Consider the following 26,725-nt stretch of genomic DNA (forward strand, 5'->3'; position numbering starts at 1 on the left):
TATGAACAAAAATAAATATCCTAGCCTTTGTTGTAAACTTCACAAAAAACTTTTTCTTGCCAATGGAAACAAACGCCTGCTACTTTTTTCCAAGTTATTTGAAATCCAACTTTTCCCGCAAAAAATGATGATCGATTAATGTCGCGTGTCGCTTAAAATTAATTTTACTTAGCATTGTCAAACACAAATCATTCAATTTAGAATTTTTTTTGTAACTCTTTGCAGTTTTGTTACCTTTAATTCGTGCAAAATTAAACGGAATGTCGCCGCAAATGAATTATGTGACATAACTCCTGGTAAAAAAACAATAAGAACATCAGAACATGTTCGATAGCCAAATGATTTTATTTCTCACGCTACTGATCTGCTCGAACTTCCGTTTCTCATAAGCGATGTAAGTCTGGCCTATTGTATCATATATTAGCCTTGTTACGATTTTTTGCCTGTGGTAAGCTTTGCCTGCCTTGTGTTTTAAAGTTCAAATATTTAGGCAGGAAAAGGATTATATGTTTAATAAAATAATAATGTCAGCACATACATGGAAGTTGGGAGGATGTGAGTATAATTTGATTCCGAAAAGATCATGATGATTCAATCTGAATTTTATGCGCTCGATACAAAATTTAATACTTTTACTCATCATCCGGTATTCGTGTTTATCACGACCAAAACATCCCGTACAAAGCACGAACTCCGGAAAGAGCGGAAAACATATTATCCAGAAGGTCTACTGGTAAAACTCAACGGTTGGTTAGAAAGAAACCAAGTCTATACGGTATGGTTAGCTGCGGAGAATTGTTTCGACCAAGGGGATTTCTGAATGTTGATGGGGGAAATTTTGGCTCTTCCCAGGTGATAGTAGCGTCTTAAGATCAGTCTAAACTTATGTTCCGAAACAGGCGTGATACGTTATCTTGTTAACTGGTCGTGGTTTGCTGGCGCGAAACACTTTTTTCGAAGACATCGCAAAGTGTTCATGTTGATATTGTTTTTTTTTCACGTTTGTCATGAAAAAATTAGCGATGCTTAAATTATTGTATGTTACGGCGATGGAAAAAGACGTTTAACTCAGATAAACGCACACACAACTCTGTTATTTCGATTTTTCAGTGGAAAGTCCCGAGAAAAGCCTTCATTCTTTACCGGGCGACTGTCCTGGCCTATTGGTTGGCCGTCGTCATTGTGTGCATTGTGCAGTTCAAAGAAGAGACCGAAAACTTTTTCATCTACTTTTCAAACTTGGGGCAGTTACTGATTCTCTTTTACTTATCCGCTGCACTCGCTTGCACTGTACATGCCCACTGCATCGACCCGGATACATTGATCCCAGATAAACGGGAAAGAGGTAAGAATAAAATTTAAAATCTTCAAAGATATTTTTTGTGTAATTACATGTGTTCTGCATGCGGAACTTCTTTAAAGAATTAACAGCATATGTTTTATACCGTTTTGTTTAGTTTAAAGACTACGATCACAAATGCCTTTTCCTTTACAGCAACCACATACAAAGCGAGGTGGTTCCACTGGGCAACACTATGGCTGTACACAACCAGTTTTGACACCGCATTGTGGGTTACGATCACCTATCCTATCATGATAAAGGAATCATCGAGCTCTTTATGGGAATTCACAAGCTTTCAGAAGCACATTTTTAACAGCATTATCTTGATCACTGACATGATTCTCAACAAATTGCCAGTAAATTTTTGGTACTTTTGCTTTACAAGCGTATGGTCGCTAAGTTACAGTTTGCTGGTGCTTTGCCTTAATTGGAGCGGTACTAACAAATCAGTGTATCCCATATCGGACTTTGAAAAGGCCCCCACAAGAGCCTGGCTTGTGACTATTGGCACGGGATTGTTGGGCCCAATTTTTACCCACTTATTGCTGTGTTTGATTTTCTTTGTTAAATCGTTTATCGTTCGAAAGAGCTTGTCAGTTGCCACATCCGTTAATCGTCCCAATCGAGATTGCGAAGGTTTCACGGAAGCAACCGAGTTTGTGAAACTCCCAGACGCAAGTTCTGCGTGAAAAAAGGCAAACATGCAGACTTGCCAAGACTAAAGTGTATATAAGGGAGCAATATTTCATCCCAATGATTCCCAAATCCGCAATTTAATCCTGTGAAAATATCGTTGTTGACAATAAATAGTTTTTTTTTATTTATTTGAGTTTATTTAAGTTAGATTATACCAGGAAGCTATGACAGCTATTGAACAAACTTCATAATTTATTTTTATGTAATGGTGTAATGATAAGCCCCTCGTGGGCTGTCTAGTTTTTAAATATGCGTTTCTTGTATAAACGAGCCCGCTTAATGGCTTATCTACGTCCTTACAAAGTTTTGGGTGTCGAGACCTCGTTCCCACCTCGTTCGATTGTGGTTAATGACGTCGGGTCGCGCCATTTCGTTACTGATAAAGAACTGTTCAGACAAAGCAGTAGCACATGCTGTGCACACATGAGTGCAAAGGAACTCTTAACGGAAGGAATAGCCAGAAAGCAGACACTCTACAAAGGCCCTCTTCACACGTTGGTTGATTAAGTAGAACTGGTGCACGTAGACAAGTTTATCCCGGTTGTGATGTAGATTATCGTGCCATGCAAACAGGAAGTTACCGCGGCGGTACAAGGAACTAACAAGCAACTCTATCTTTAAAGATGATTGATATCGGCGGAAGTTAGGGGGTATTTGTTTTTTGCGTGATGTCATTGATTTTAGTTAGTAAAAAGGACAAAGGGCTGCACGAAATATTGCCTGCAGCTACTTTCAGACTGGTCGGCGTTAATCTTTGGCTTGAGGTAGAAGGAAGTGGTTGTGGTCGCTGGACGCTGAGACTGTGAAAAGGAAATTTTGGGCTACAAAAAAAATACTGCGTTACTAGATTATTTTTAAGGAAATTAGATTTAAGAGTTGGATTTTTTAAACGTTATCAGACGAGTTCAAACCAGCCAAATTCAAATATTTATAGTAAGCTTGTGCGTGAGTAATTAACCGTGTTTTTGCGAAGTGTTTATGTGCCAATAGTGACTACTATCAGCCAATAATGAGTACTATGAGCGTTAGATCACGCTTTTAGGGACTTGCTGCGCCTGCATGCGCCTTATTGAGTTGTTGTTTTTTTGTTTCAAATATGTTTAAACATTTGTAATTTGCAATTACCTAATGTTTCAATATAATTTGCAGTCCTCATCGATTGTTTTTTCAACGACAGGTTTTTTTTCGTTCGTATTTCCTGATAGGAATGAATATAGTTATTGCTGTGTAACGGTTAGAGACGCCGTTGCAGACTTGAGTTTGATAAATGCGCGCATGCGATCGAAGCGCTGAAAACACGATTTTTTATTTTTATTCTTCCACTAAAATCGTGCTTGTCCGTTGTTGAATACCGTGCGAAAAGAAGCAATAATCGTGACCTGTTATTGTATACGTAAACAGGCGCAGTTTTATTTGATGGCGTTGAAGTTTTAGAGAAGTAAATGCTAGAAAGGCGTAACTCTTAATATATTCCGGGACATTATAGGTAGTCAAACAAATTTTACCGTTTAAATTATTGGGAAGAGTGCCAATAACTAGGCTTAGTTTTACGAGTCATCCACTACTATTTGTGCCAGCAGGCAAAGGTCACGACATTACGTCGTGGCAGATGCTATAATTTCACGTTCTGAAGGCCTGGTTTTAATCATGTATTGAAAAAACCATTTGCTGATGCATTGTTAGCGCGTTGATAAAGAACCTTCTCGGGCTTCTTCATGATTTTTCTTTTTTGGTTCCATGGAAAGTTTAATTTTCCCAGTTTTATGGCGCGACTCACGTTTGTTGCTATGACATTGGACGGAATAAAAACCACCCAGCGTGGAAGTTTCCAATTACGTGAAATAAATTTAAACTGGTACCGACAAAAACATTAGCTGTTTCAAAAATCATGAGGTTTTCAGACTTGGCAGCTCAGGCAATGCAGCCTAGCTGGATCGGCCACTTTTTCCTGACAAGTCGGAGCAAGATTTGAAAAATCAAACTCCCGGTGAGGAAAACCTCATGATCGCGATACGTTAGGTCGTTAAGTGTGTTCGCCAAGCAAGGATCTGCGCAGTAGGGCGATCCTGTCTATCATGCCATTGCATGTAATACTACTGTTTCTAAAACATGTATTCACAAAAAAGTGCTTGTCTGCAGCAGTAGGAAGTAAACTTTCTTTTCATGGTGATTAGGTGCGCTTTTATTATTTGAGCAAACTAAGATTTGTCGGCGTTGTAAGCCCGAGTTGTTGATTCCAGGTATTTTTATACCCCCTTTTGTTCGTGACCAAAGGCCCATCGGTAGCTCGTGACGCAATGCTTTGTTAGTCAGTTTCTCTGAAAGTTGACTCTTCAGATACGAACTCCACGTGACGCACAATTTACGCATGGCCACACAATATTTATAGCTGTCGAACCGTGCCCCTTCCTGTCCTGTGGGATTGCCGAGATCCCTTGCGGCTTTTGTGCTCACACAAAACATGTTTTGAAAGGTCGGGGCGCCAAGACTCTAAGCACGAAGCTTTCAACCAAGCCCCATTTCGAGTGACCTGTCACAACAACCTCTGGGACGTGCGCACAAGCTGTGGACAAACAAAAAAATGGAAAAGTTGAAAAAAGTGAAACATCTAAATCATTTAAAGGTCAAGACGACATTGTGCTTTCCAGATCTAAACTGTGCGCACACGTTATAGCCACTGACGTCAACGGCAACCAAGTGGCTGAGACTTAGCAGGCTTTAAGTGCGAAGCTTCGGGAAAGTCAATTGTAGATATTGCTTATTTGAGATAAGGATTAGGATCGAATTAATTTCGTCTGCTGTTTAAACAAACCCTGTAATAAAACTTTAAACTCTCTTGTCAGTGACAGTTTTCGGTTTTACTGATGTACGTATATGTATATATATATTTCGCGTGTCAACAGGCATTAATATCACTGGAAAAACAACGAAGTGTATCAAAAGTTACCAACTTGCGCGGAAGCGATATTCATTCGCCCGTGGTTTATATTCTGTGAACAACCACGTAAGCTAATTTTCTGTTTCAATCATGTAATATAATGGTCGAATAAAATCAACGCAACTGTGTAGAAACGAAGAAGTCACAGGACAACTAAATCGCGGAAAAGTTAAGAATTGACGTAATAAGTGGACCAGCACAGTGTGTACTTTTGGTATCAGACAATTGGTTATAAATAGAAACGTTTGATAAGCCCTGGCCTTAGAGCTCCAATTCAGACGAAGTCAATGATCCGTTTAAACGAATCGCAATTATTTACCCAAGGGTCGCCGAAGCAAATGTTACCAGTGCTGTTCTTGTTTGTATTACAGCGACACTCAGATAGTATTGATCACGTTGTTTAAAGCAGGATGCCGGTTACAGCATTACTATTCTCTGAGTTCTTTAGTTTCTGGAACTTGTTGATTGTTGCGTCAACTTTGCTGTACATTTTCTGGTGGCGCAAACCCCACCCTAAGTTTCCCCCCGGGCCAAGGGGCCTTCCTATTTTGGGTGTTCTACCCTTTTTGGGTAAATATCCTGCAAAGAAGATCAAGAAATGGAGTTTGGAAAAGTATGGTGCGGTCATGTCAATAAGGTTGGGGAGACAGGACGTTGTCGTGTTGAACACGTTTGATGTTATCAACCAAGTAAGTCTATTTCTTGGTACGTCTGATACCTTTCTAGGAGCTTGCCAATTTATATGTGTGGGTTACCTCATCATCAGTAACTAATTGCAAACATAAAACACTAAAAAAATATCACAAAACGCTTGTTCGTTGCCAAGTGGCGGTCAGGCATTGCTAAGTATACCCAATGAGTAAGATTATGATCATTAACTGCCTTTGTCGCTATTGCGCCAACAAAAGTTTTGTTCACTTAAACATATTTACACAAAAAGCTGCCCTGCACCCTATACTGTGTTAAAGTTCATGATATAACTGGCGCTGTCCATTTATTCAACGTAAGTGTTTTTACTGAACATTTTAATTAAGGACAGAAGAATCTCATACACTTGTTTGCAGGCTATGGTCAAACAGGGCACAGCCTTTGCTGATCGACCTTATATGGAAATGTTTTGTTCGTTGACTGGTCATGGAGGTGTAGGAGCTCGAAAATTCGGCGATATCTTCAAACAACAAAAGCAATTTGGTCTGAAATTTTTGAGGGAGTAAGTTGAATTGGAAACGCGTATTCAAGACTCCACTTGTGGTTTTCCACAATGGGACAAAAACCACACGGATTTTCTCATCCCAGTATTGTGCGACTGTCTGGTTCTTTGGGTCTAAAAATTACGAGAATATAAGGCTTACGTGTCACCACAGCAAACTTGATTACTGCGGACTTTACGCGTCATATGGAGTTAAACCTGACCAAAAATGCATTTTTATCTACGACTAATTGATTACCATAATTTAGAAACTGCAAATACTGCAAGGTATAACCATTTATGTTCTGTTTGCTAGGAATTCTATTTTTGTTACAGGAAAGGACCCACACGGAAGAGAATGGACGAAATCGTCAATGAAGAGGGCGATTATTTTGTGGAATATTTGAAACAACATGGTTCGGGGCCTTTTGACTTGAAGGTAAGCAATCCAGGTTTGAAATTACAACTTTCCATACCAATAGTAGTTTTAAATGACCCCAATTTACAACTCATAACTGTAATATTTTAAATTCCAGGAGAACATGTACTTTATTGCTGCAAATATTATTGCCAAAATATTGTTCGGAAAACGCTACGAATACGACGATCCCGCCTTTCACAAGCTTGTCAATGCTATATCCTACCTGTAAGTCAAACCCGTTACACAACACCTTACCTGTAAACATTTTGGGAATAACTTTTATTGACTAATGTGGTTTATGGTTATTTTTCTGTGTGTTACAATCATGCTTACTAGAAAACTGAAGGGGAAATTGCGCCGATTGTCCGATATTTGACTCTAAAATGAAAGTCATATATCTTTACAAACTTGTACTTTTGCCCGGAGTGCAAAAGAACAGCGGTCCTATAGATCTGCTCCACTCATCAATCACAATGTTATCGTGCCGCCATTGGTGCTTGTAACAGCTGTTGTTGTTTTGTAGATGGGCCGATCCTGAAATAGTTGTGCGCACCAACGCAGTGAACCAATTTAACTTTCTTGCGAAGGTCCCATGGTTTAAATCGGCCTGGAAGAAGCTCGAATCGCGCATGCAAACTATTATTGGTGAGACAAACTATGTTGTCTATGGAAGCATTCACCCGTAACATCATCGTTAAATAAAGGTTGAATGCAAATCTATAATTTGCTTTTAAAACTCATAAAAATGGTATTTGCATTTAATTCAAATTTGCCCAAATGATGCTGGGTTACATAATAGCTATATTACTAACAACCTACGTACTTACCGATAACTGACGTCAGATCATGCTGTGAACAATCAAGTATTTAAACGGACGTGATCGCCATTAGTTTGCATCCGGTAATGAGACAGACCAGTTCGCATTGAGGGTAATAGTCGACGCGCCATCTTATTTACATAAACGAAAAACGAATTTAAACCCAAAGTTTTTGCGAGACATTCTAATCACTTACTTACTTCTTTCAATCTGCAGACTTTGGCCAAGGTCACATTAAACCTCACAAGGACAATTTCAACCGCACAGCCAGGGATACCTTCGTTGATGCTTTCTTCTACGAAGCACAGTTTGGAAAAGAAGAAAACAAGCCAAATTATACTGTAAATACAGACGATTTAAAAAATAACATAACTTCAAAATTCAACTGATCTAACTGTGTATACATATGTCATTATGTATATAAAATGAGTAAACAAGCCACACTATTATATTTAAAAAAGGGTAAATGATTTTATTACCTGGCCAAAGCATTCAGCCCCAAAAGTGCTTTTTGCAAAACAGTCCATGGATGTGAAATTGGTCAAGACAGTAATGTAACCTCTTATATCAATTAAAATTCTTATACAAAGGACGAGCAACTGAAGGTTTACCTTCGAGATATCTACCTTGGAGGAACAGAAACCATCAGTACATCTTGGTCTTGGTTCTTTGTGTACTTTTTCCACTGCCCTGAATATCGCAAAATCATCGAACGTGAAGTCGAAGAAGCTGTCGGTAAGATTTAAGTAAACTTGGTTTATTTTAGATAATCTGTTGTCCAAGATGAAGCCTATTTGAATAGCAGGCGAAACGTTGGTGAATAAAAGTAACTTTGCTAGAAGAACAGATTATTTGAATTATAAAATACCTGGCAGCAACAGCATCACAATATTTAGTACTTATTTTGTTATAAAACAGCAGCAGGAATTATCCAAAGCATTGTACGACACAAATAGACAACGACATATCGTGCAGCACACTTTGCTGGAAATTTTGACCAACAAAGCGTGCATAACCGCTGTACAAGCGGGACGAAATTACAGATGTAACTATACATACATCGTAAAACTTAAAACAGCCCGAAACTTGTATTGACTCGAAATTTTTCAAGGTTTAAACGGAACTCCAACAATGGCCACACGGGAAAAGATGCCATTCACTTGTGCCTACATACTGGAGCTGAACAGGTTTAGAACCACTGTACCCTTGTCCGTCCCTCATGAAACTTACCAGACCTGTGAATTTATGGGCTACGTCATCCCGAAAGGAGTTACCGTAAGTAGTTACAAAATAGAGCACTTTGTTGCAACGATCTAAGTCCTTTTTTAATGGGGAAAACATGAAATTATCAGTGGAACCCAGTCTTTACGATAGAAATGCCTTTGTTTTAAAAATAAACAATGATGCCCGTGAGCCTACACTTGATAGACATGGCCCCCCTAGACGGGCAGAGTCCCTGGGGCACCGCACTGGCTGCACTCCCTTTCGTGGGGCCTGATCCGGGCTATATCAAAACCTCGAGAAGGTTTAAACGTTTTTACTTGATGTGCTCGTGCGCAAATACCGATCTAACGTCATTTTCCCGAGTAGAGAAAAGGAAGTAATTGTGACGTGGTTCGGACGTAGCGGTGATTTCACGTTTTAATGTTGCAACTGTATTGTAACCTGGCGCATTTGAAGTACTTTAACCATTGCATGTCATTTATATTCAGGTTCTTCAAAACTTACAAGGGACACACATGGACCCTGAGACATGGCCCAACCCAAATGTCTTTAACCCAAGACGCCACCTCGACGAAAACGGAAAATTTATTCCTTCCAGCAAGATCATCCCATTCTCAATCGGGCCAAGATTCTGCCTCGGAGAAAGTCTAGGCAGAATGATGCAGTTCATCATATTCGTGAAGATCGTGCAGCATTTCCACCTGGAACCGGCAGATGGTCTTCCACCGTTGGATGGAGAGCTTTTCACAGTTGTTCTTTCGCCACAAGAGTGCAAAGTGCGTGCAAAGCCGAAGGAATAAAATTCGAAAGGAGTTGAGCATAGATGCTAGAAACAATAATTTTTCTGTCGTGTGGGCAAATATCTAATCGGAAGCTGTTTATGTTTTTTTTGCGAATGTAAATTTTCTTCTGCGACATTCACATAACGGGCTATTTCTGCAGTTTTGCACCTAAAAAGAAACACCGATATGTCATTGACGCGAATTTTTTGTTTAAACTACTGCGTACAGCATACCATTTTCGGCGTTGAGTGCTTTAAGCATTTATTACATGCTGTGATAATAAACAAACTTTAAAAAGATTCAACGTGAATGTTTGTGTGTTTTCCGCCCTTTACGTCTTAATGCATTGAAGTTCAAGTGTTTGGCATGTTCATCCTTAAACCATTGTAAAGTGCTGGAAAGTTGTCGTTTGTCGTCAATCCTTTTTTGTTTGCCACCAATCCTTTACTTTTCGTGTTGTACAAATATTCTTTCTTGTATGTTTTTTGTTTTAATCGACAAAACCACAAAAATAAACGGAATATGTTGACGTTATTTTTTGTTTATTTACTTAAAAATGTTTGTGAAGCTGGTCATAATCCTGTGTCTTTTAATGCAATGTGTGGATTAAAACAAACAAGACCAGAAACAAAACTACACAAGATTCATTTTTGTGACATCTAAATAAATGCAAGGATGTTCACCAAATTGAGAAGCTAACAGAATTCACATGATAAACCTTGTGTGACCCTTTTTTCTTTCTCAAACAACTATTCCCCCTCTACACAGGAGCCTCGGTGCGGGCCACGGTCTATTGTAAGCGCACAGTTCGCAAGCAACATGCTACACGAGGCTGTCTTTTGGGTTTTTAAACAAACCCTTGAAGTTCTGACATTTTCGAGTTTGCTTGTCTTTATTTTGACGTTGTTTTATTTGTGCTGGTGGCGACGCCCTCACCCAAGATTTCCTCCAGGTCCAAGGGGAATACCCTTATTGGGGGTTATTCCTTTCCTTGGCGCTGTGCCCAGCAGGACCTTGAAGAAATGGAGCCTTGCTAAATATGGTCCTGTGATGTCGATTAGATTGGTAAGGGAGGAAGCAGTTTCTTTAAACACATTTGATGCAATTCAGCAGGTACGCGTTTATGTATTTATTTACGTTCTTGCAAGACCCATAATGGGAAGTTAAGGTGTTAAGATATATGAAGAAACCTTGTGGTATTGTGCATCAATCTGCATGCGTAATAAGAGTTTGACTTACCCAGATATCATGGAATAAAGCAAATCTTTGGTTATATGCTTACAATTTCCAGATGTGTAATATTGACGAAGACGATGTTATAAACATGCAACGACTTCAAACGTTGCTCGTTTAATTATTTACAAGACTTTGTGGTTTAAGTTGCGGCTCACACAGGGTTGCAATTCAGCACAAACGCCAACCGTGAAACATTTTGGCGCAGTCGTGAATATGTGTTTAACAAGGTCACCGTTGTGGCGCTTGGTTTAAACATAGACATGAATCGGATCCATGTTTTATGTCCTTGTACACGTATTTGTTGTTGAAACATTCCTATGTTATGGGGGTGAGGAAAATAAATTCTTGAATGTGAAGGTCGCTAAGCGTTTATTGCCTTGGTCCTATACAAAACGGACTGCTTTTTGTAACGAACTACTATAAAAACCACAAACCATAAGTGGGATGTATTCTTTTACTATTTTAGGCCTTGGTTAAACAAAACGCATCGTGTTCGGATCGACCCTGGTTTGAACTAACTCGAATTACCGGTCACGACGGGATTATTACGGCAAGATACGACGCAACTTACAAAATCCAAAAGCATTTTGGACTTAAGTTCCTGCGAGAGTAAGTGATGCAAATTCTTCAAACAAGGCTTTTTGTATTAAGCACAATCATTAATTACTGTAAATCCACTATAAGAAAACGCAGTGTTACCATGCTTTAGCATGGCAAGGCAAGATCGCCCCACTGCGCAGGCCCTTTATATTTAGCGATCTCAGCTCTAAAGAGGCTGATCCAGCTGGGCTGCAATGCCTTGACTGCGATGCCAGTGAACCCTGCGATCTTCTTAAAGTTTCTTGTTTGGTTGTCTGGTACAGAGTTCAACATAATTTTTTACCATATATAAGTGTTACAAATGCAAGCCATTATTTGTATCACAACTATAAAACGGCAGTTTGTGTATAATTTTACGACAATTTTTAGGAAAGGTTTGGCCAATAAACGAATGGAAGAGTTGGTGAGCGAAGAAGGAGACCAATTTGTAAGATTTCTGATAAAATTTGGTGGAAAACCTGTGGACCTTCACGTAAGCAAATGGATGCAAATTATGTTTTCTGCTTCCAAAATCTGCCAAACCTAAAGCTTTTGCCTACAATGTGTCGTGCGTAATGTGTAGAAATATTTTTTCTGGTTGACTTCCAACGTGATATCAAAAACAGCCCTGGGGAAAAGACACGACTACGGAGATCCTGAATACCTTGAACTTCTCGATGCGTTGAGCAGAATGTAAGTCAACACTGGGTCTAGACGACATGTTCTCGTAAACGTGGGAAACAAGAAACCCAATGCAGTGGCCTAGTCAGCAAGAAAATGTAGTGGGGGCCAACTAGGTCTTTTTTATCCGTTTGGGCAAATAAAGTATTTTGGTTTGAAACATGGCCTCATAAGGCAGAAAACCACTGCTTGAAAACATGTTCAAATATTCCAATAAAGCCACAGAATGAACATTTGAAATATCCCAAACTTAAGGATCGTTCATGTAGACATTTAGCAGTAACAAAAACCTTTTCGCCGATCCTTGGCTACGCCAAACTAAAAATTTCACATTTTATATTTGTGCTAGATTTAACGACCCAGACGACGCTCCGTATCAAAGGATTATAAACTTCTTCCCATTAATGTCAAAGTTGCCGTTCTTCTCAAAAGCTATGAAAAATATGGACCGACGGGTTAATATTGTATTGGGTATGAACAAACTGATCCAATTGATTTGTAAAGGCAGTTGTACACTTTTTGTATTGCAAATTTGGCCTATGTGGTTGCTTGTTTGTCATTATGTGGCAAAAAAGTTAAAAATATCCACTCAGTTGTCAAATAAAAAAAAAAAAACTTAGAAACAAGAAGGTTGATTGCCAACAGATCACATGCAGAAAAGTATCGACGAACATAAAGAGAACTTCGATCCGAACAACATTGAAGACTTCATCGACGCGTTTTTGTACGAACAAAAGTTTGGGAAACAAAACGAATCGTTCACAGTCAGTATTTTTAACTTGGTATTTTTCTTATAGTCTTCATAGGCAATAAAAACAGTCAGTCTGTTATGTTTTGCAGTATGTTAAAAATAGTGCACCAGTAACTACAGAGTTACAGACCTAAGACCAACACGGCGTATTGCAAGGCATTGCAGCCCAGTATGCTATATTACAACAGTGCATCGTATATGTCATATGAGACTTCGCAGCCCAGGCATTGCAGCCCAGCTAGATCCTAATAATCCCGATACGATAGCTGTAATCGCCAAGTAAGGACCTATGCAGTGGGCGATCCTGTCAATCATACCCTTGCATGAAAAAGTACTGCTATATATGGCATATAGCAATGTATTTATTTGTTTGCAGACTCCTTTTTTCATTTAAGGAACTACAGCTTCGTGTTTACTGCCATGACTTACTCACAGCCGGGTCGGAAACCACAAGCACAACTTTGTGCTGGTGTTTTGTGTATCTTCTTCATTACTCTGATTATTACAAGAGAGTTGAGATGGAGATTGAAGACTGTGTTGGTAAGAACAGACTGTGACGTGAGTAAATCACAGTAAAGCAGACAACCAGAAAGTAAATGCGAAAGTCAAATTGCATTTTGAGATACGCGGCCTTTTTAACAAGTCAAAAATAGATAACTGTACAATGTTGTAGGAGGATCTGGAGTCCCATCAATGTCAAACAAAGAGCAGATGCCTTTTACCTGCGCCTTTATACAAGAAGTGATGAGAATCAAAACTCTAGTGCCTCTAGCGGTTGCTCATAAGACTTCGGAGACCATAGAAGTAATGGGTTACGTAATACCAAAAGAAACTAAGGTTTGTTTTGGAAAATGTAAAAATGCCTTATGACTGCTAGGATTATCCTTTTAAATTCAAAATTGATGATTTTATTCTTATGCCTCTAAAATTTGACCTATTTAAGTTTAAAAGTCGTTTAAATTTCTGCTGCTTTAACAAAGATTGGTACACAGCAAATTTAATAGCCAACAATCCTTATGTTTTGCCAGTTTACCAACCAAATATTAGCTCAGAAATTTCGACGGTTCCGTTTTTACTCAAGTTTAATCCCTCAAAAAATCTGTTCTCACCATATTTTAGATATACCCGAACTTGGAAGGCGTTCACATCGACCCCGTCCAATGGCCAAAGCCTCAAAAATTCAACCCGGAAAGACACATCGACCGCAATGGAAATTTCATCGCCTCAAAAAATATCATTCCATTTTCGGTTGGAAGCCGATTCTGTCTCGGAGAAAGTTTAGCCAGAGTGGAGATTTTTATATTCTTTGTAAAGTTGATCCAAAATTTTCGAGTCCGCACAGCTAAACCACACTTACCTCCACTTGACCGTGAAATTTTGTCAGTGGTCGTTAGTCCCAGAGAGTGTGAGGTCATATTGGAGGCAAAGCACTGACAAAAAAATTAGAAAGTTGGCATAGAGATATTGTATGTTACACAAAGACTCATTTCAATTTTGGCCTCTGTGTTTTTCCAAATTTACATCAATTTCTTGGTGTTTTAATATATTTCTATCCAATTGCTTGTATATGAACTCGGTAATAAAATATAGTGCGTACATTTGTGCTGATTTTATCCCCATCCAAAGGGCGACATCATCAGTTTTGCCAAACAATCTAACAGTAAATCACACCTAAGCGAAGGACGACCGACATATTGGTTTACGACTCTTACCGCTCCACTGACCGCCACTTGTGAGAAAAGAAATGTCCGATTTGTGGCCTGAAGGCAAAACAGCATGTTTGTAAAACTGTTTCGTAAAATAGTGCATACTGATTCACATCTGTAACGAACGGTATTTGCCCCTGTTGTATGAAACGACAGCAGTGTTGTCACATGAAAATTGAGATTGCACGACCCCGAAACGTGATATTTTATCTTTGTGAAAGCATGTTGGATCGTGTTGTTTAGCATGGCGTCATGCATCGACGTACAGGCGTTAGTAAGGACAGGATAACGACCGAGCGTGACCAACTAACCCTTTTTTACCGCAGGTTTGAGTTAACGGTCGGAAACATTCTTACTATGAAATGTGAGCAGTTTGTCTATAGGGAGTTAAGCCTTTTGAAAATGAAGTCGTGTTTCTAAATGGGTAAACTCTATTGAGCTGTAAGTACTTTAGAACAATTGCGTTTAGTCGAATGTCATAAATGCTTTGTCGGGCATTCAATGACAATATATTCTAGTTCAGACAAGTTATTGCTGTCTTGAATACGAAAGCGTTTTAGAGATATTCGAACATTTTAGACATGTTTGTGTAACGTTTGATTTCTATTTCATTGTTTGTTTTTTAACCTAAAAGGTTGATTTCAATGTTTTATTTATGGAAACTTTTTGGTCCTTTTAGGTTGTTTGTCATTAGCACTTGTGAGCAGCAAAGGATATGCTTGGAAATGTTTTGCCTGAAGGTTTGGGTTTCACAACATGGAACATATGTTTTATTTGCCTCGTTCTTACCTACCTATATTGGAGGAGAAAACCAAGCAGCAACTTCCCGCCAGGTCCTAGGGGAATTCCCATACTTGGAGCTGCCCCTTTTCTAGGGCAGTTTCCAGGGACAACCATGAAAAAATGGAGTCTGGAAAATTACGGGCCTGTTATGTCAGTGAGGATGGGGACTGAGGACTTTGTTGTTCTCAACACGTTCGAAGCAATACAGCAGGTTGTAGATATTTTTTTTCCTGATGAACACAAACCGGTGTTTGGAAATACCTTCCTTTGTTCTGATCGTGTAAAATGTTTGCTTTATTCTTTAACATGTGTGGACCGACAAAATAGGTTGCTAACACCGAAATTGATCCAACCGAGTTCGGAAAAATAGCGAAGGTTGTCAGAGAAATAACAGTTTTTACAACGTGAAATATGTTTAAAGTTATGTCTGCACCTTCACTATAGGAGCTTTTGTTTTCCTTAAGTTTGATCAAATCAATAAATTTTGCAATTTTTAGGCTTTGGTGAAACAAAGTGCCTCTTACTCCGATCGCGTTGAGTTTGTTTTAACTCGCAAGACTGGAACTGATGGTTTGGTCTCACTGAACTATAACGAGAAGTTTAGAGTACAGAAGCATTTCGGCCTGCGATTTTTACGAGAGTGAGTTACCTTAAACCGGTATAACACTTTATCGGGTGAAAGCAATTTTACTCTTTGTTTTAATTTTTTTTTAGTAGACTAATTAGTCTTTAGTCAATTCGTTTGTTAACTCGTGAATCATGATTGGATAATTGTTTTTGTCTGTACATTGCCGAAGTTATATTTTTCATTTAACTGCAGAAAAGGTTTGGGAAGGAGTAAAATGGAAAAGGTTTTAAACGAAGAAGGAGATCGTTTCGTCGATTTTCTCAAGTCCTTCAACGGCAAACCAGTAGATTTACGGGTAAGTAAGCATGCAAAAAAAGCACCACCGGAAACGAAGGCAGTCACACTTACGATACAACTGAACGTAATACTGTCGATGAAAGTACACGTAACTAAAATCTCTCCCACTAAATACGTATACGATAAATTGAAGGTAAAATTATCCTACTTTCAGACTTATTTGTACTGGTTGACGTCGAATGTTATATCAAGAGTTACTCTTGGCGAAGGAAGCAAGTACGGAGATGAAAAGTTTATGAAGGTTTTAGAGGCCATTAGCAAACTGTAAGTAAACAAGGTGGGATTTTACCCTAACACCAAGTAACTTATTCTGAGGTTGTTCAGTGCAAAAACATACAAACTGTAGTGGTTTATTAATATAACAACTAGTCTAAGAGTACGATTTACAGTTAATTAAGGTGCGTAGAAGAAATCTATAGCTTAAATTCTCGGAAAAAGTCTTGATTTTTTTGCCTCAAGTTTTATTCCAAACGAATAGTGTTGATGTAATTTCATTTCAAAAAGGTTTTTTAACGTTTTTGCTCTTTCGTTGTAGATTTTCGGATCCAAACGACGCCTGGAAAATCAACATAATGGTGTTGTTTCCAAACCTGGTCAAATTTCCGCCCTTCTCCGGGGCGATGAACAGATATGAAGAACGTACAGAGATTATGATGGGTAAATTGCTTCGTTTAAATTTTCATAATCGGAAGTTGAGAAAATGGTTTTCATTTCACAGATTACATTCAAGAGTTCATCGACAAACACAGAGAAGCATTTGATCCGGAAAACATCAACAACTTTATTGAGGCTTTTATCCACGAACAACAGTTTGGATCAAAGTCCAACGACACATTCACGGTAAACGGACTTTTAATATATTTAAAATCTTTATTCGATGACAAATATGACAATAAATATCATTTATATAAAGCCATAATATTAAAAAAAGATATAGGAAATCGTAACAAATAGAATAACGGAAATGATTATTGCATAAAATAAACGCAAAGCTTTTTTTGTCAAAGGATCTTCAGATGAAGACTTATTGCCGGGATATGTTTGTTGCTGGATCGGAGACTTCTAGCTCAGCATTATCGTGGTGTATAGGCTTTCTACTGAACTACCCGAAATATTATGAAATCATTGACAAGGAAATAATGGACGCCATCGGTATGTAAAATTTTTTTGTGAAGTTCAGAAAAAGGCATATTTTAACATTCACGTTTTATGTGAGTTCTCAAGCTTACAATAATAGCGTCAACGTGTATTATGAATCCTCTGCCGACTGAATGAAATACACTGCCCGCTCTAGCCCAAAGCAGTATTTTAATAAACTCTTACAAACCCTTAGGTATCTGGTTCAGCGGAATAAAACGGAATAGTTTGCTGTCCCAATAATGCACCTTTGTAGTACGGGTTGTTCACATTCTGCATTTGACAGGAATCGATTGTGACGTCAAGATGGCACATCGAAACGACATGCCAATGACGAGCGCGTTTTTGCAAGAGGTCATGAGAAGAAAAACCATCATTCCTCTTCCTGTACTCCATGGAACCACTGCAGCATCAAAGCTCATGGGATACGACATACCGAAGGGAACTAAGGTGGGAGCAAAGTATTGTTGACAGTAATTGGGAATATTGAAATAGATTGTAACCATAATCAACTCCAGAATATCGTACATACGTGGGTAAACTAAAAAATAACTAGTTTTGTGTATTGTATAACTAGTCACTGTGTTGCATAAAATGTTGGTTGAATGTCGAAGGCGAATTACAGAATGTCTAAATATCTTAGGTAATATTTATATTTTCTTATTATCCATCTTGTTTGCCTTACAGATACTTTCCAACTTGGAAGGCGCCCACATGGACCCACAAGATTGGCCGAACCCAGAGGAATTCAACCCACGTCGGCACATTGACCAGAATGGAAAGTTTGTTTATTCCAACAAAGTCATTCCGTTCTCTATAGGAGCAAGATTTTGTCTGGGAGAGAGTTTGGCCAGAGCTGAATTGTTCATATTTTTTGTGAAGCTGGTTCAGAAATTCAGGATACGTTCAGCCAAGGATCATCCACCGAGACTGGACAACCAGGCGATGTCAATGATTTTAACCTTGCAAGAATGCGACGTGCGTTTGGAAGAAAAGATTTGATTACAGGCAAAATCATTCAAACATACACCCAAGCCCTTCAAATTGAAGCGAGCAGAGAGGTGGAAGACTTCATGTTGACTTTTCAATTTAATCAACGACGGTAAATTTTTAGCATGCATTTCCACCAAAGTGGCGCCGCAACAAACCTGCCGGCCTCATTCTTTGATTCTCTGTGTGTTTTGTTCTTTTTTTCGCTTTTACCCGAAGGGAAATCGTGTTGCGAAGTCGCATTACATATGTGGCGGGGATCTGTACCCAAAGCTATTCACAGTTGTCAACACCGGATAAAGTGTCGGATCACAATGCAAAGGTTGATAACAAAGGCAATTTTTCTTCGAAATGCAAACGCCCAGTGCAACAGGCCAACTGCGCTGAAGGGTCACGCTTGTTCGTCTGAAACGTGATAGGGGCACGAAAACACTGAAGCGTGACCATTCCTTTTGACAAGTCAGGTTAATCTGAGGTCGTGTCTAGCAGCAAACAGCTATGTGTGTCTTTCAAGTGGTTACGATAGAAGCCTGCGTTTTCCGCTTGTGAAAAACTCTATAGTAATAAGATTAATAAACACAAATGTCGCAACGCGTTTGTCTGTTTAATGTTTGACTTTGTCGATAACTAAAAAAATTATCAAGATTTTTGGGTAAAAGACGTGTGTCTTAATAATGAAGTTAACGGTTTATCTTTGGTGAACCTAACCACGTAGAAAAGAGATTTTGCATGGGTTTGTGAAGGCTAAAAATGTATACTTAGATATAAACGGTGACAGATAATACAAGCACAACATTGGCTTTCAGTCAAGCACCACTGCGCCCGCAGAAAAAAAGCCGTATAAGATTGCAGCCCTGATTGCTCGGCGCTAGTGCAGATAACGTTACTACTTTACCCCTTTGGCACACAAGCGTTTAGAGTTTATAACGTCAGTAATTGTTTCAGAAATAGGCTACATTCGCATTTTTGTGCAGAAGTTTTGACAAAACCATGTTTAAAACGTTTGTAACGCAACATCTCCCGACAGTTATCACAACATGGAACATTGCCGCCGTCTTCATTGTTCTCATGTACTTGTACTGGTGGCGTAGGCCAAATGGGTTCCCACCTGGCCCTAGGGGAGTTCCCCTATTGGGAGCTGCCCCTTTTATGGGCCAGTTTCCTGGAAGAACCCTGAAGAAATGGAGTCTGGATAAAAACGGGCCGGTAATGTCGGTGAGGATGGGAACGGAGGATTTTGTTGTACTCAACACGTTCGAAGCAATACAACAGGTAATTTTGTTATGTTTGTTTCACTTTACGCTACCGCAAACGTCCATGACCACGCACTTGTTTTTCATCATTCGTTTAGATCATTGGTTCTTAGCCAGGATTGGGTTTGCGAAGTGACAGAATCTTTAGGTTTGGTGATATAATATATTACATTACATCCATATTAGAAGGGGAGTGCGGACTCTATAGTTGGTGATTTGCAAGGTGTGCCCACTAGAAAGAAAGGCTATGAACAGCTGGTTCAGGGAATGTGTAAAATGATTTGTAGAATCGTGCAGTTGTGTGATTATGTTTTTGGTGTTAGCGTTATCTCCTTTTTCATGTTGGCACGTTTTTTGGCGTTAGTTGTGTGCTGTACCTGTCTCATTACCCCGAGGAAGCCTTGTTGAATAACAGGCGAAACGTCGGAATAAAGTTACGTTTTTTATATGTGCCAGAAGAACAGATTATTAAGTTATATTTTTAGTGTTGTTTGTTACCTTATTTATGTTCTGTTTTAAGGCTCTCGTGAAACAAAGTGGTTCTTACTCTGGACGAGTGGAATTTGTTTTGACACGCTTGACCGGAGCTGACGGCTTGGTCTCATTGGATTACGACGAAAAGTTTAAAACACAAAAGCATTTCGGTCTCAAATTTCTCAGGGAGTAAGACTTTTTGTTAACATTGGTATGTAAACTTTTCGCAAAAACGGAAGCAGTGACACATGTCACAAAGTTGCTGGAAACCTGTTGTGTTTTTATAGAACGTGAATATTCGTTTTGAAAATATAAACACCTAAGCTATGAATCTGCTGATTAACGTGGAACTAATGCAAACGTTTCAAATACTAGACTATGTTCTTGGATATTGGTAATTAACACCATTTAAACAACCTATTAATATTTATTTACTTGCATTTCGACACAATAACAACGCAAACATCTTTTCGATTTTACTGTAATATTTTGCTGTTTGCAGGAAAGGTTTGGGGCGTAAGTCAATGGAAAAGATTTTAAATGAGGAAGGGGATCGCTTTATCGACTTTCTGAGATCGTTCAAAGGAAAACCTGTGGATCTTAGGGTAAATAAAACTAACCTTCCTACATTATAGTACCAATACAAGTTTTTTCAACAATATATCTTCCGTCTATTTGGTTGTGAACTGGCAATAAATATGCTAAAGCGTGCCTAACAAAGTATGTGTGTTGGAATGGGTTTTGAAACCAACATGATTAATTCTGAGTGTTGTAGACGTATTTGTATTGGTTGACGTCCAACGTTGTATCAAAAATAACTCTCGGAGAAAGAAGCAATTACGGTGATGAAAAGTTTATGAGAACTCTGGAAGCTCTGAGCCAACTGTGAGTGTTGGTTGTTACTTTTTTACGTTTATCAGCATGTTTTTATTGCAGTTTAAACGATGTATTGTGTTAAAAGTTATAAACATGTAGTAAGGTTTTTTTTAACAAAAAACAACAATGTGCGAAAACTGGGAGTTAATTACACGAAAAATGATTCTAATCGTTATAGCTTTGGTTCACAGCATCTGATCCACATCACAACACATAAACGTTTGCTTTGTAATGATTAGCTTTAACTTTCCTATTGCGTGTAACAAAAAACAACATTTTTCGAACGTAGATTTTCCGATCCAAAAGATGCGTGGAAGATTAGTTTGCTGGCGTTGTTTCCGAAGTTGCTAAAGTATCCTCCTTTTACTGGAGCGCTGGAGAGGTTCGAAGTAAGACATCAAATTATCCTAGGTAAGATCTTCTCTTGCTATTTATGTCTTTCGCATTGTAGTATACTTTCCTTTATTAACAGATTATATCCAGGAGTTTATTGACAAAAGCCGGAACGGTTTGGATCCAAATAACATCAACAGCTTTATTGATGCTTTTATCTGCGAGCAGCAGTTTGGATCAAAGTTAAACGACACATTTACGGTACTTTTTATCCCATATAGTTCAAACGTTACTCTTTTTTATTCTCACTTATCAGTTTACCTTCTAAATTTAAAACAACCCAATTTTAAATTTACGTAGGAAACTACCGGTTTTTAAATATAGTTTTGTGCAGGATAACCAACTGCTAGCTTATACCCGAGATATTTTCTTGGCTGGATCTGAAACGTCAAGTACGGCTTTAACATGGTGCTTCGGCTTTCTCCTAAACTATCCTGAATATCATCGGATAATTGACAAAGAAATTACAGACATTGTTGGTAAGCAGAAATATACCGGATTGTAAAACCCTATACTGTATAATTTCTTATTCATCAAAAGAAAAAGGCTGTGGTCCGATTGGATAAATAAGTGGTCGTATCTATGTGTTTTCTTTGCTTTTCTTTGTCTGTTAAAACTTCACGAGGAACGCGGCCTATTTTTCTATGCGCCCGAATGTCCCAACTAGTGTCCGATTTCATTGCACAAGTCGCCTGGCTACAACCAACTGTCCTAACTCAAAAGTCTTTTACGTAATGCAAGTCGAAAAAACATGATTACAATTGTTACAGGAATCGAAGGTGAAGTTTGTATGTCACATAGACCGGATATGACGATGACTTGTGCCTTTCTGCAGGAAGTCATGAGAATTAAAGCAATTGTTCCCTTATCTGTTATTCACCTCACCACAGAAACCACACGACTCATGGGATATCACATACCTAAGGGAACTAAGGTTGGTTTAAAGATAAAGGTTTCACACCACTTTATTCGGATTTTACGTCGATAAATTCATTGGTTCTTTATGGAAAATTGCCTACGACGTTTCTAGTATTCACGTATACAGTTAGGGGCAACTATTTCACTTGAGAAGTATTGGCGTAACTGACATTTCGGCGTCCTAGCACATCCATGGCAAAGGACCTGTTAATTTATCGATGTCAAAGCCAAAAGCACAATACAATTTAACGAATTTTAACAGCATTTGGCGTAATGGAAATAACACAGAAGTAAAAAACGAAGACAGGTTTTCTTTTGAGAACATCACGTAAACTTTTTCCTTTTGTCATCACTAGATAATTTCCAACTTGGAAGGCGCCCACATGGACCCACAAGATTGGCCGAACCCAGAGGAGTTTAACCCACGTCGGCACATTGACCAGAATGGAAAGTTTGTTTATTCCAACAAAGTCATTCCATTCTCTATAGGAGCAAGATTTTGTCTGGGAGAAAGTTTGGCCAGAGCTGAAGTTTTTATATTCTTCATTAAAATAATCCAGAAATTTAAAATACAATGTTCCAAGGAATATCCACCAAGATTAGACAACCAGGCGATGTCACTTACTTTAAGTCTGCAGGAATGCGATGTTTGTTTGACAGAAAAGGTTTAACGTAACTGACTTCATTTTTTGCTTTGTTGCATTCCTTCCCTTTATACGCTTTGTATGTAAGAACTAACGAAAAACACAACATCAATATAAAAAATCTTTGCGGAGTTACAAGTTGTGTTTTTTCAGCAATTTTTGCAGCCTTTCGAATGGCAAGTCTGAAACTGTTGATGACGCGCCGTCAACTGAAATAAAGTTCATTTAAGTTCAATTTGTTTGTGTGGGTTGCACGGAGCTGCAGAGAGGCTCATCGCCTAAAGGCATTGCGTTTCCTAGTAGAATCGGCACGAGTTTTTGTTGCCAACGCCTGCTGACGTTTTGTCGTTCAGTTGCGCAGAGGTCTGTTCAACTTTTGGAGGTGTGTTGGTTTAGGTTGAAATTTTCAAAGGTTTGTTGAGTGGGTTGTTAACTCTCGAAGAAAACACAGGGCAAAGTTGGTTTGGTTAAAATAGTTTTCTGATATAGCAAGTATGGAACAACTTTAGCTTATTTGTATTAAGCGTGCAGTTGTCAATTTACGGGAATATTCGATTAAAAAAAGTGTTGTTTCAAAGGTTCTTTAATGAAATAGGAAATATGGCGTGTGGAGTTTATGTTCTGGCGCTTCTGCTCGCTGTGACCTTGAGCAACGGTTGTCCTTCTGATAAGCCAGAATCGTCTCGTGTCGATTGTCACCCTGAGCCATATGCCACGCAGAGTGCGTGCGAGGATAAAGGATGCATCTGGTGTTCATCAACGGACCCAAGCGTACCCTGGTGTTTTTATGAAGGTGATTGTGACGTATGATATATTTAATCTAAATGCTCAAAACGTTAATGACGAGGAAAAAACCTAAATGATAAAATAAATTTTCGAGTGTTACCCAGGTACATTTATACAAGTTGTATCGTTTGTTTTGAAAACTAGTGACGTCGTAAATATGGGCAATCGTTAAACAGGCTTCCGTGCTTCAAAAACCTTCATTTGTACAAATTTCACAATAGTTGTACAGATACTGCTATATATTGAAGGACATCACATTTCTAACAACCAACAAAAAAATCACTCTTCGTGAATTTTGATTTACTTAAATCTGTCCTCTGACATGTTGAAACAAGTTGTTAATTACCATGTATGCCATCAGACCCCGTGTAAGAAAATCAACAACACACCGAAAAGAAAATTGCACTAGACTTCCATTGAGTCGATAGGTGTTAACACTTGACCTTGAACTTCACCAAATAACCCAGACGACATGTGGGAATACCGGTTTTTATCGTGTTAAATCTATAAGAGGGATTAATGTCAAAGCAAATGTCACGATCGGTGACTCAAGCACCGATAGTGATTTTCTCCCAACGCGATAAACTTAAGGTAAAGTCCACCACTGAACCTACGTGCAGGGTTAAGTAAGTTTGCATAAACAATGACAGGAAAAGGAAGAAAACAATTTTCAACCTTGCATCTAGCGAAACCTCGCTGATCTGTTTGTGTTGTGAACCGGAGTAAAATTGGCTTGTTTGAATTAATTATGCAAGAATTTTTCCATGGTGATGTTCCCATGGTTGATACGAGTGCGCAGTATCAGATCGAAGCGTGTCATAGTGTTTTTTAAAGGTGGCAAGAATTTTTTGACAAATACAGATAACGTTTTCCTTGACATTTCTGCCAGATGTAAAAATGTGTTTCGCATTTGAACGCCAAGCTGCATTGAAAATCAAGGTTATTATATAATGTGGTAACTTATGAGCAAAATATTTCATCAGCAATATTTCAATCATAAATGGTTAAGTTGTTTCACTGGTAGGCAACTAACCTGTGCGACAATGCGGCACCAAGCGAGTTTTTGATGACGTCGCTGTTGTACTGTCAATGCTGCTGCCAGGTGACGCGCCTCCGGCTTGTTGCTTGATGTTGTTGTTCCCTTCTGCCTGCTTAGTCCCCATTATACCGTTTGCTGCTTGCAGTTTATTTTAGTACTGATGATGAACCCAGTAAGAGTTCAAAACGTTTACTAACTTACGTAAAATGATCAATAGCATATTAGCTTTGGCCTTCCTATTCAGACTCAACTCCAAGTATTTTGCACCCAAACGAGTTTTTCACTCACGAAAACAGTGGTTCGTGTTGCTCCAGCGTGTATCCATAAACATACAGGATTTGATTTGCAGAAAGTTTTTGTCCTTCTGCAATAAAAGAAGAAGATAGGGAGGACTGCAATCCGGATCCTGGAGCAACAAGAAGTGGATGCGAGGATAAAGGATGTAGGTGGTGTGCTTCCCCCGATCCTACGGTACCATGGTGTTTTTTCGACGGTAAGTCGAATCTGTATGATGTAAGGCTCGGGAAAAAAATTATGGCAAGTCTGTATGCTTAAATATTATTTATGTACACATTTGGTGACGTATTGTTGGAGGTCAAATGTTTTTCTATTATTAAACGGAAACATGTAAAAATACTTACTTAAAACGGGTTGTCATAATTATCAGCAAACCACTTGGGTTTTCTGATCAAAAATGTTATGATTTCGCTTGCAGATGTCTTGTGCAGTTCGAACATCTTACCGTCCAACAGAAGCGACTGTCACCCTGAACCCGGCGCTACGGCTGACAGATGTGCAGATAAAGGTTGTAGCTGGTGTGCCTCACCAGATCCGGCTGTGCCATGGTGTTTCTTTGATGGTAAGCCTTAATTATTTTCAAAATTTTCAAAAAAGACAAAAGATAAATATCACAGTAAACGCAAAAAAAAATATTATTGTAGAAAGCATTTGTCCATCAAAATCCTCTGAATCGGACAGGATAGATTGTCACCCTGAACCAGGGGCAAATAGAGCAGCTTGCGAGGGCAGTGGATGCATGTGGTGCGCATCAGAAGATCCAGCAGTTCCATGGTGTTTCTACGATGGTATTGTGTTCATATTTACATTAGTGTTGTGTAACACTGTCTCTTATCTCTATAAATGTTTATTTCGAATGCACAATTTTTTCGTGACTACAACAATCGTGGTGTACTTTAAACAGTAGGTGTAAATATCGCAGAATATTAACAGAAAAGTACCAGATTATAATGATATGATACCTTCATGTTTTACAGAGAGTTTATGTGCTTCTGCTGTGGAAGAACCAAACAGAATTGATTGCCACTCTGATCCTGGGGCTACACCTGAAAAATGTGAGAACAGAGGATGCCGGTGGTGTGCCACGCCACTTTCATCGGTGCCATGGTGTTTCATTGATGGTGAGTATCTTCTAAGAGTGGTAACTTAACCAAAAGGAAATCGCAATTGTTTTCTGCAAACAAATTTTCAGAAAATTTAAACTCGACTTTAAACAGTCAATGTTATAAACAGTATTGGTTACCATGTGGATCACGTTAATTGAATTTTATGTTTTTGTCAAACATAGATACGCTGTGTGACTCCAACGTGGCCGAATCGAACAGAGTAGATTGTCACCCTGACCCTGGAGCCACGAAAAGCAACTGTGAAGAACAAGGGTGTACTTGGTGTGCTTCAACCAATAGCACTGTTCCTTGGTGTTTCTATTGACCCTGGATTGACTTGAAAACAACTTAACCCAAATGTTTGCAGTTTTTGAATACATTTATGTCGCATTGCTTTGGTGTGTGTCTGATTTTAGAACAAGGTAGAAAGTTGTCTTTTAGAGAAATTAATGATTGCCAAACGGTATTGGACACGTGAACACTTGCATCGCGTACTGACCAGGTTTCACTATAACTAACTACTTACCATCAATACAGTAAGCCATGCGCTTTAAGTCTGACTTTGTTTCTGACACAACCAACGTACGTCACTTTTACTTTGCTTATATAGGCTACACAACATCAATAAAGTATAATTTTAAATGCAGTATTTATACAAAAAAAAACTGGTAATCACCGTTTTGTTTAATTTGTCCCTACAAACAAACAAATCAACCTGTTTGCTTTGACATTCATACACCT

The 26,725-nt window shown here is 38.8% G+C and overlaps 5 protein-coding genes across 5 annotated transcripts; all 5 read left to right on the forward strand.

The window, feature by feature from the left end:
- The first annotated feature begins 4,763 nt into the window (after positions 1 to 4,763).
- On the forward strand, positions 4,764 to 9,944 carry LOC145908998 (cytochrome P450 2U1-like). Its single transcript, XM_082996317.1, has 9 exons — positions 4,764 to 5,665; positions 6,041 to 6,186; positions 6,502 to 6,604; positions 6,702 to 6,811; positions 7,110 to 7,231; positions 7,621 to 7,745; positions 7,995 to 8,139; positions 8,516 to 8,679; positions 9,117 to 9,944. The coding sequence occupies exons 1-9, from the start codon at positions 5,387 to 5,389 to the stop codon at positions 9,426 to 9,428; spliced, it is 1,506 nt and encodes a 501-aa protein (XP_082852443.1). The 5' UTR covers positions 4,764 to 5,386; the 3' UTR covers positions 9,429 to 9,944.
- A 285-nt stretch (positions 9,945 to 10,229) lies between these two features.
- LOC145908871 (cytochrome P450 2D6-like) lies at positions 10,230 to 14,091 on the forward strand. Its single transcript, XM_082996195.1, has 9 exons — positions 10,230 to 10,523; positions 11,113 to 11,255; positions 11,616 to 11,718; positions 11,809 to 11,918; positions 12,256 to 12,377; positions 12,552 to 12,670; positions 13,053 to 13,197; positions 13,331 to 13,494; positions 13,777 to 14,091. Exons 1-9 carry the CDS (start codon positions 10,230 to 10,232, stop codon positions 14,089 to 14,091), a joined length of 1,515 nt encoding a protein of 504 aa, XP_082852321.1.
- Positions 14,092 to 15,078: 987 nt separating this feature from the next.
- On the forward strand, positions 15,079 to 18,211 carry LOC145908872 (cytochrome P450 2J6-like). Its single transcript, XM_082996196.1, has 9 exons — positions 15,079 to 15,357; positions 15,644 to 15,786; positions 15,967 to 16,069; positions 16,226 to 16,335; positions 16,607 to 16,728; positions 16,790 to 16,911; positions 17,079 to 17,223; positions 17,495 to 17,658; positions 17,896 to 18,211. Exons 1-9 carry the CDS (start codon positions 15,079 to 15,081, stop codon positions 18,208 to 18,210), a joined length of 1,503 nt encoding a protein of 500 aa, XP_082852322.1. The 3' UTR covers position 18,211.
- Positions 18,212 to 19,148: 937 nt separating this feature from the next.
- LOC145908999 (cytochrome P450 2B1-like) lies at positions 19,149 to 22,861 on the forward strand. Its single transcript, XM_082996319.1, has 9 exons — positions 19,149 to 19,470; positions 19,972 to 20,114; positions 20,428 to 20,530; positions 20,701 to 20,810; positions 21,091 to 21,212; positions 21,274 to 21,395; positions 21,529 to 21,673; positions 21,965 to 22,128; positions 22,469 to 22,861. Exons 1-9 carry the CDS (start codon positions 19,189 to 19,191, stop codon positions 22,781 to 22,783), a joined length of 1,506 nt encoding a protein of 501 aa, XP_082852445.1. The 5' UTR covers positions 19,149 to 19,188; the 3' UTR covers positions 22,784 to 22,861.
- A 476-nt stretch (positions 22,862 to 23,337) lies between these two features.
- On the forward strand, positions 23,338 to 26,378 carry LOC145909007 (uncharacterized). The gene is made up of 6 exons (XM_082996326.1): positions 23,338 to 23,549; positions 24,931 to 25,074; positions 25,297 to 25,440; positions 25,523 to 25,666; positions 25,856 to 25,999; positions 26,167 to 26,378. The coding sequence occupies exons 1-6, from the start codon at positions 23,357 to 23,359 to the stop codon at positions 26,307 to 26,309; spliced, it is 912 nt and encodes a 303-aa protein (XP_082852452.1). The 5' UTR covers positions 23,338 to 23,356; the 3' UTR covers positions 26,310 to 26,378.
- The last annotated feature ends 347 nt before the right edge of the window (positions 26,379 to 26,725 follow it).

The sequence above is a fragment of the Ascidia mentula genome, chromosome 7 (genome assembly GCF_947561715.1).
Source record: "Ascidia mentula chromosome 7, kaAscMent1.1, whole genome shotgun sequence".
Taxonomy (NCBI): Eukaryota; Metazoa; Chordata; class Ascidiacea; order Phlebobranchia; family Ascidiidae; genus Ascidia; species Ascidia mentula.

Bases quoted from the DNA above. Each gene is read 5' to 3' on its own strand.
- LOC145908871 (XM_082996195.1), top strand. From the start codon at position 10,230: ATGCTACACGAGGCTGTCTTTTGGGTTTTTAAACAAACCCTTGAAGTT. The intron at 11,719-11,808 runs GTAAGCAAATGG...CGTAATGTGTAG, and splicing joins GAAAACCTGTGGACCTTCAC to AAATATTTTTTCTGGTTGAC. The intron at 13,198-13,330 runs GTAAGAACAGAC...ACAATGTTGTAG, and splicing joins GGAGATTGAAGACTGTGTTG to GAGGATCTGGAGTCCCATCA.
- LOC145908999 (XM_082996319.1), top strand. From the start codon at position 19,189: ATGTTTAAAACGTTTGTAACGCAACATCTCCCGACAGTTATCACAACA. The intron at 20,811-21,090 runs GTGAGTGTTGGT...TTTCGAACGTAG, and splicing joins CTGGAAGCTCTGAGCCAACT to ATTTTCCGATCCAAAAGATG. The intron at 21,396-21,528 runs GTACTTTTTATC...AGTTTTGTGCAG, and splicing joins AGTTAAACGACACATTTACG to GATAACCAACTGCTAGCTTA.
- LOC145909007 (XM_082996326.1), top strand. From the start codon at position 23,357: ATGGCGTGTGGAGTTTATGTTCTGGCGCTTCTGCTCGCTGTGACCTTG. The intron at 23,550-24,930 runs GTGATTGTGACG...TTTGATTTGCAG, and splicing joins ACCCTGGTGTTTTTATGAAG to AAAGTTTTTGTCCTTCTGCA. The intron at 26,000-26,166 runs GTGAGTATCTTC...TGTCAAACATAG, and splicing joins GCCATGGTGTTTCATTGATG to ATACGCTGTGTGACTCCAAC.
- LOC145908998 (XM_082996317.1), top strand. From the start codon at position 5,387: ATGCCGGTTACAGCATTACTATTCTCTGAGTTCTTTAGTTTCTGGAAC. The intron at 5,666-6,040 runs GTAAGTCTATTT...ACTTGTTTGCAG, and splicing joins CGTTTGATGTTATCAACCAA to GCTATGGTCAAACAGGGCAC. The intron at 6,812-7,109 runs GTAAGTCAAACC...GTTGTTTTGTAG, and splicing joins GTCAATGCTATATCCTACCT to ATGGGCCGATCCTGAAATAG.
- LOC145908872 (XM_082996196.1), top strand. From the start codon at position 15,079: ATGCTTGGAAATGTTTTGCCTGAAGGTTTGGGTTTCACAACATGGAAC. The intron at 16,729-16,789 runs GTAAATTGCTTC...TTCATTTCACAG, and splicing joins ACGTACAGAGATTATGATGG to ATTACATTCAAGAGTTCATC. The intron at 17,659-17,895 runs GTGGGAGCAAAG...TTTGCCTTACAG, and splicing joins ACATACCGAAGGGAACTAAG to ATACTTTCCAACTTGGAAGG.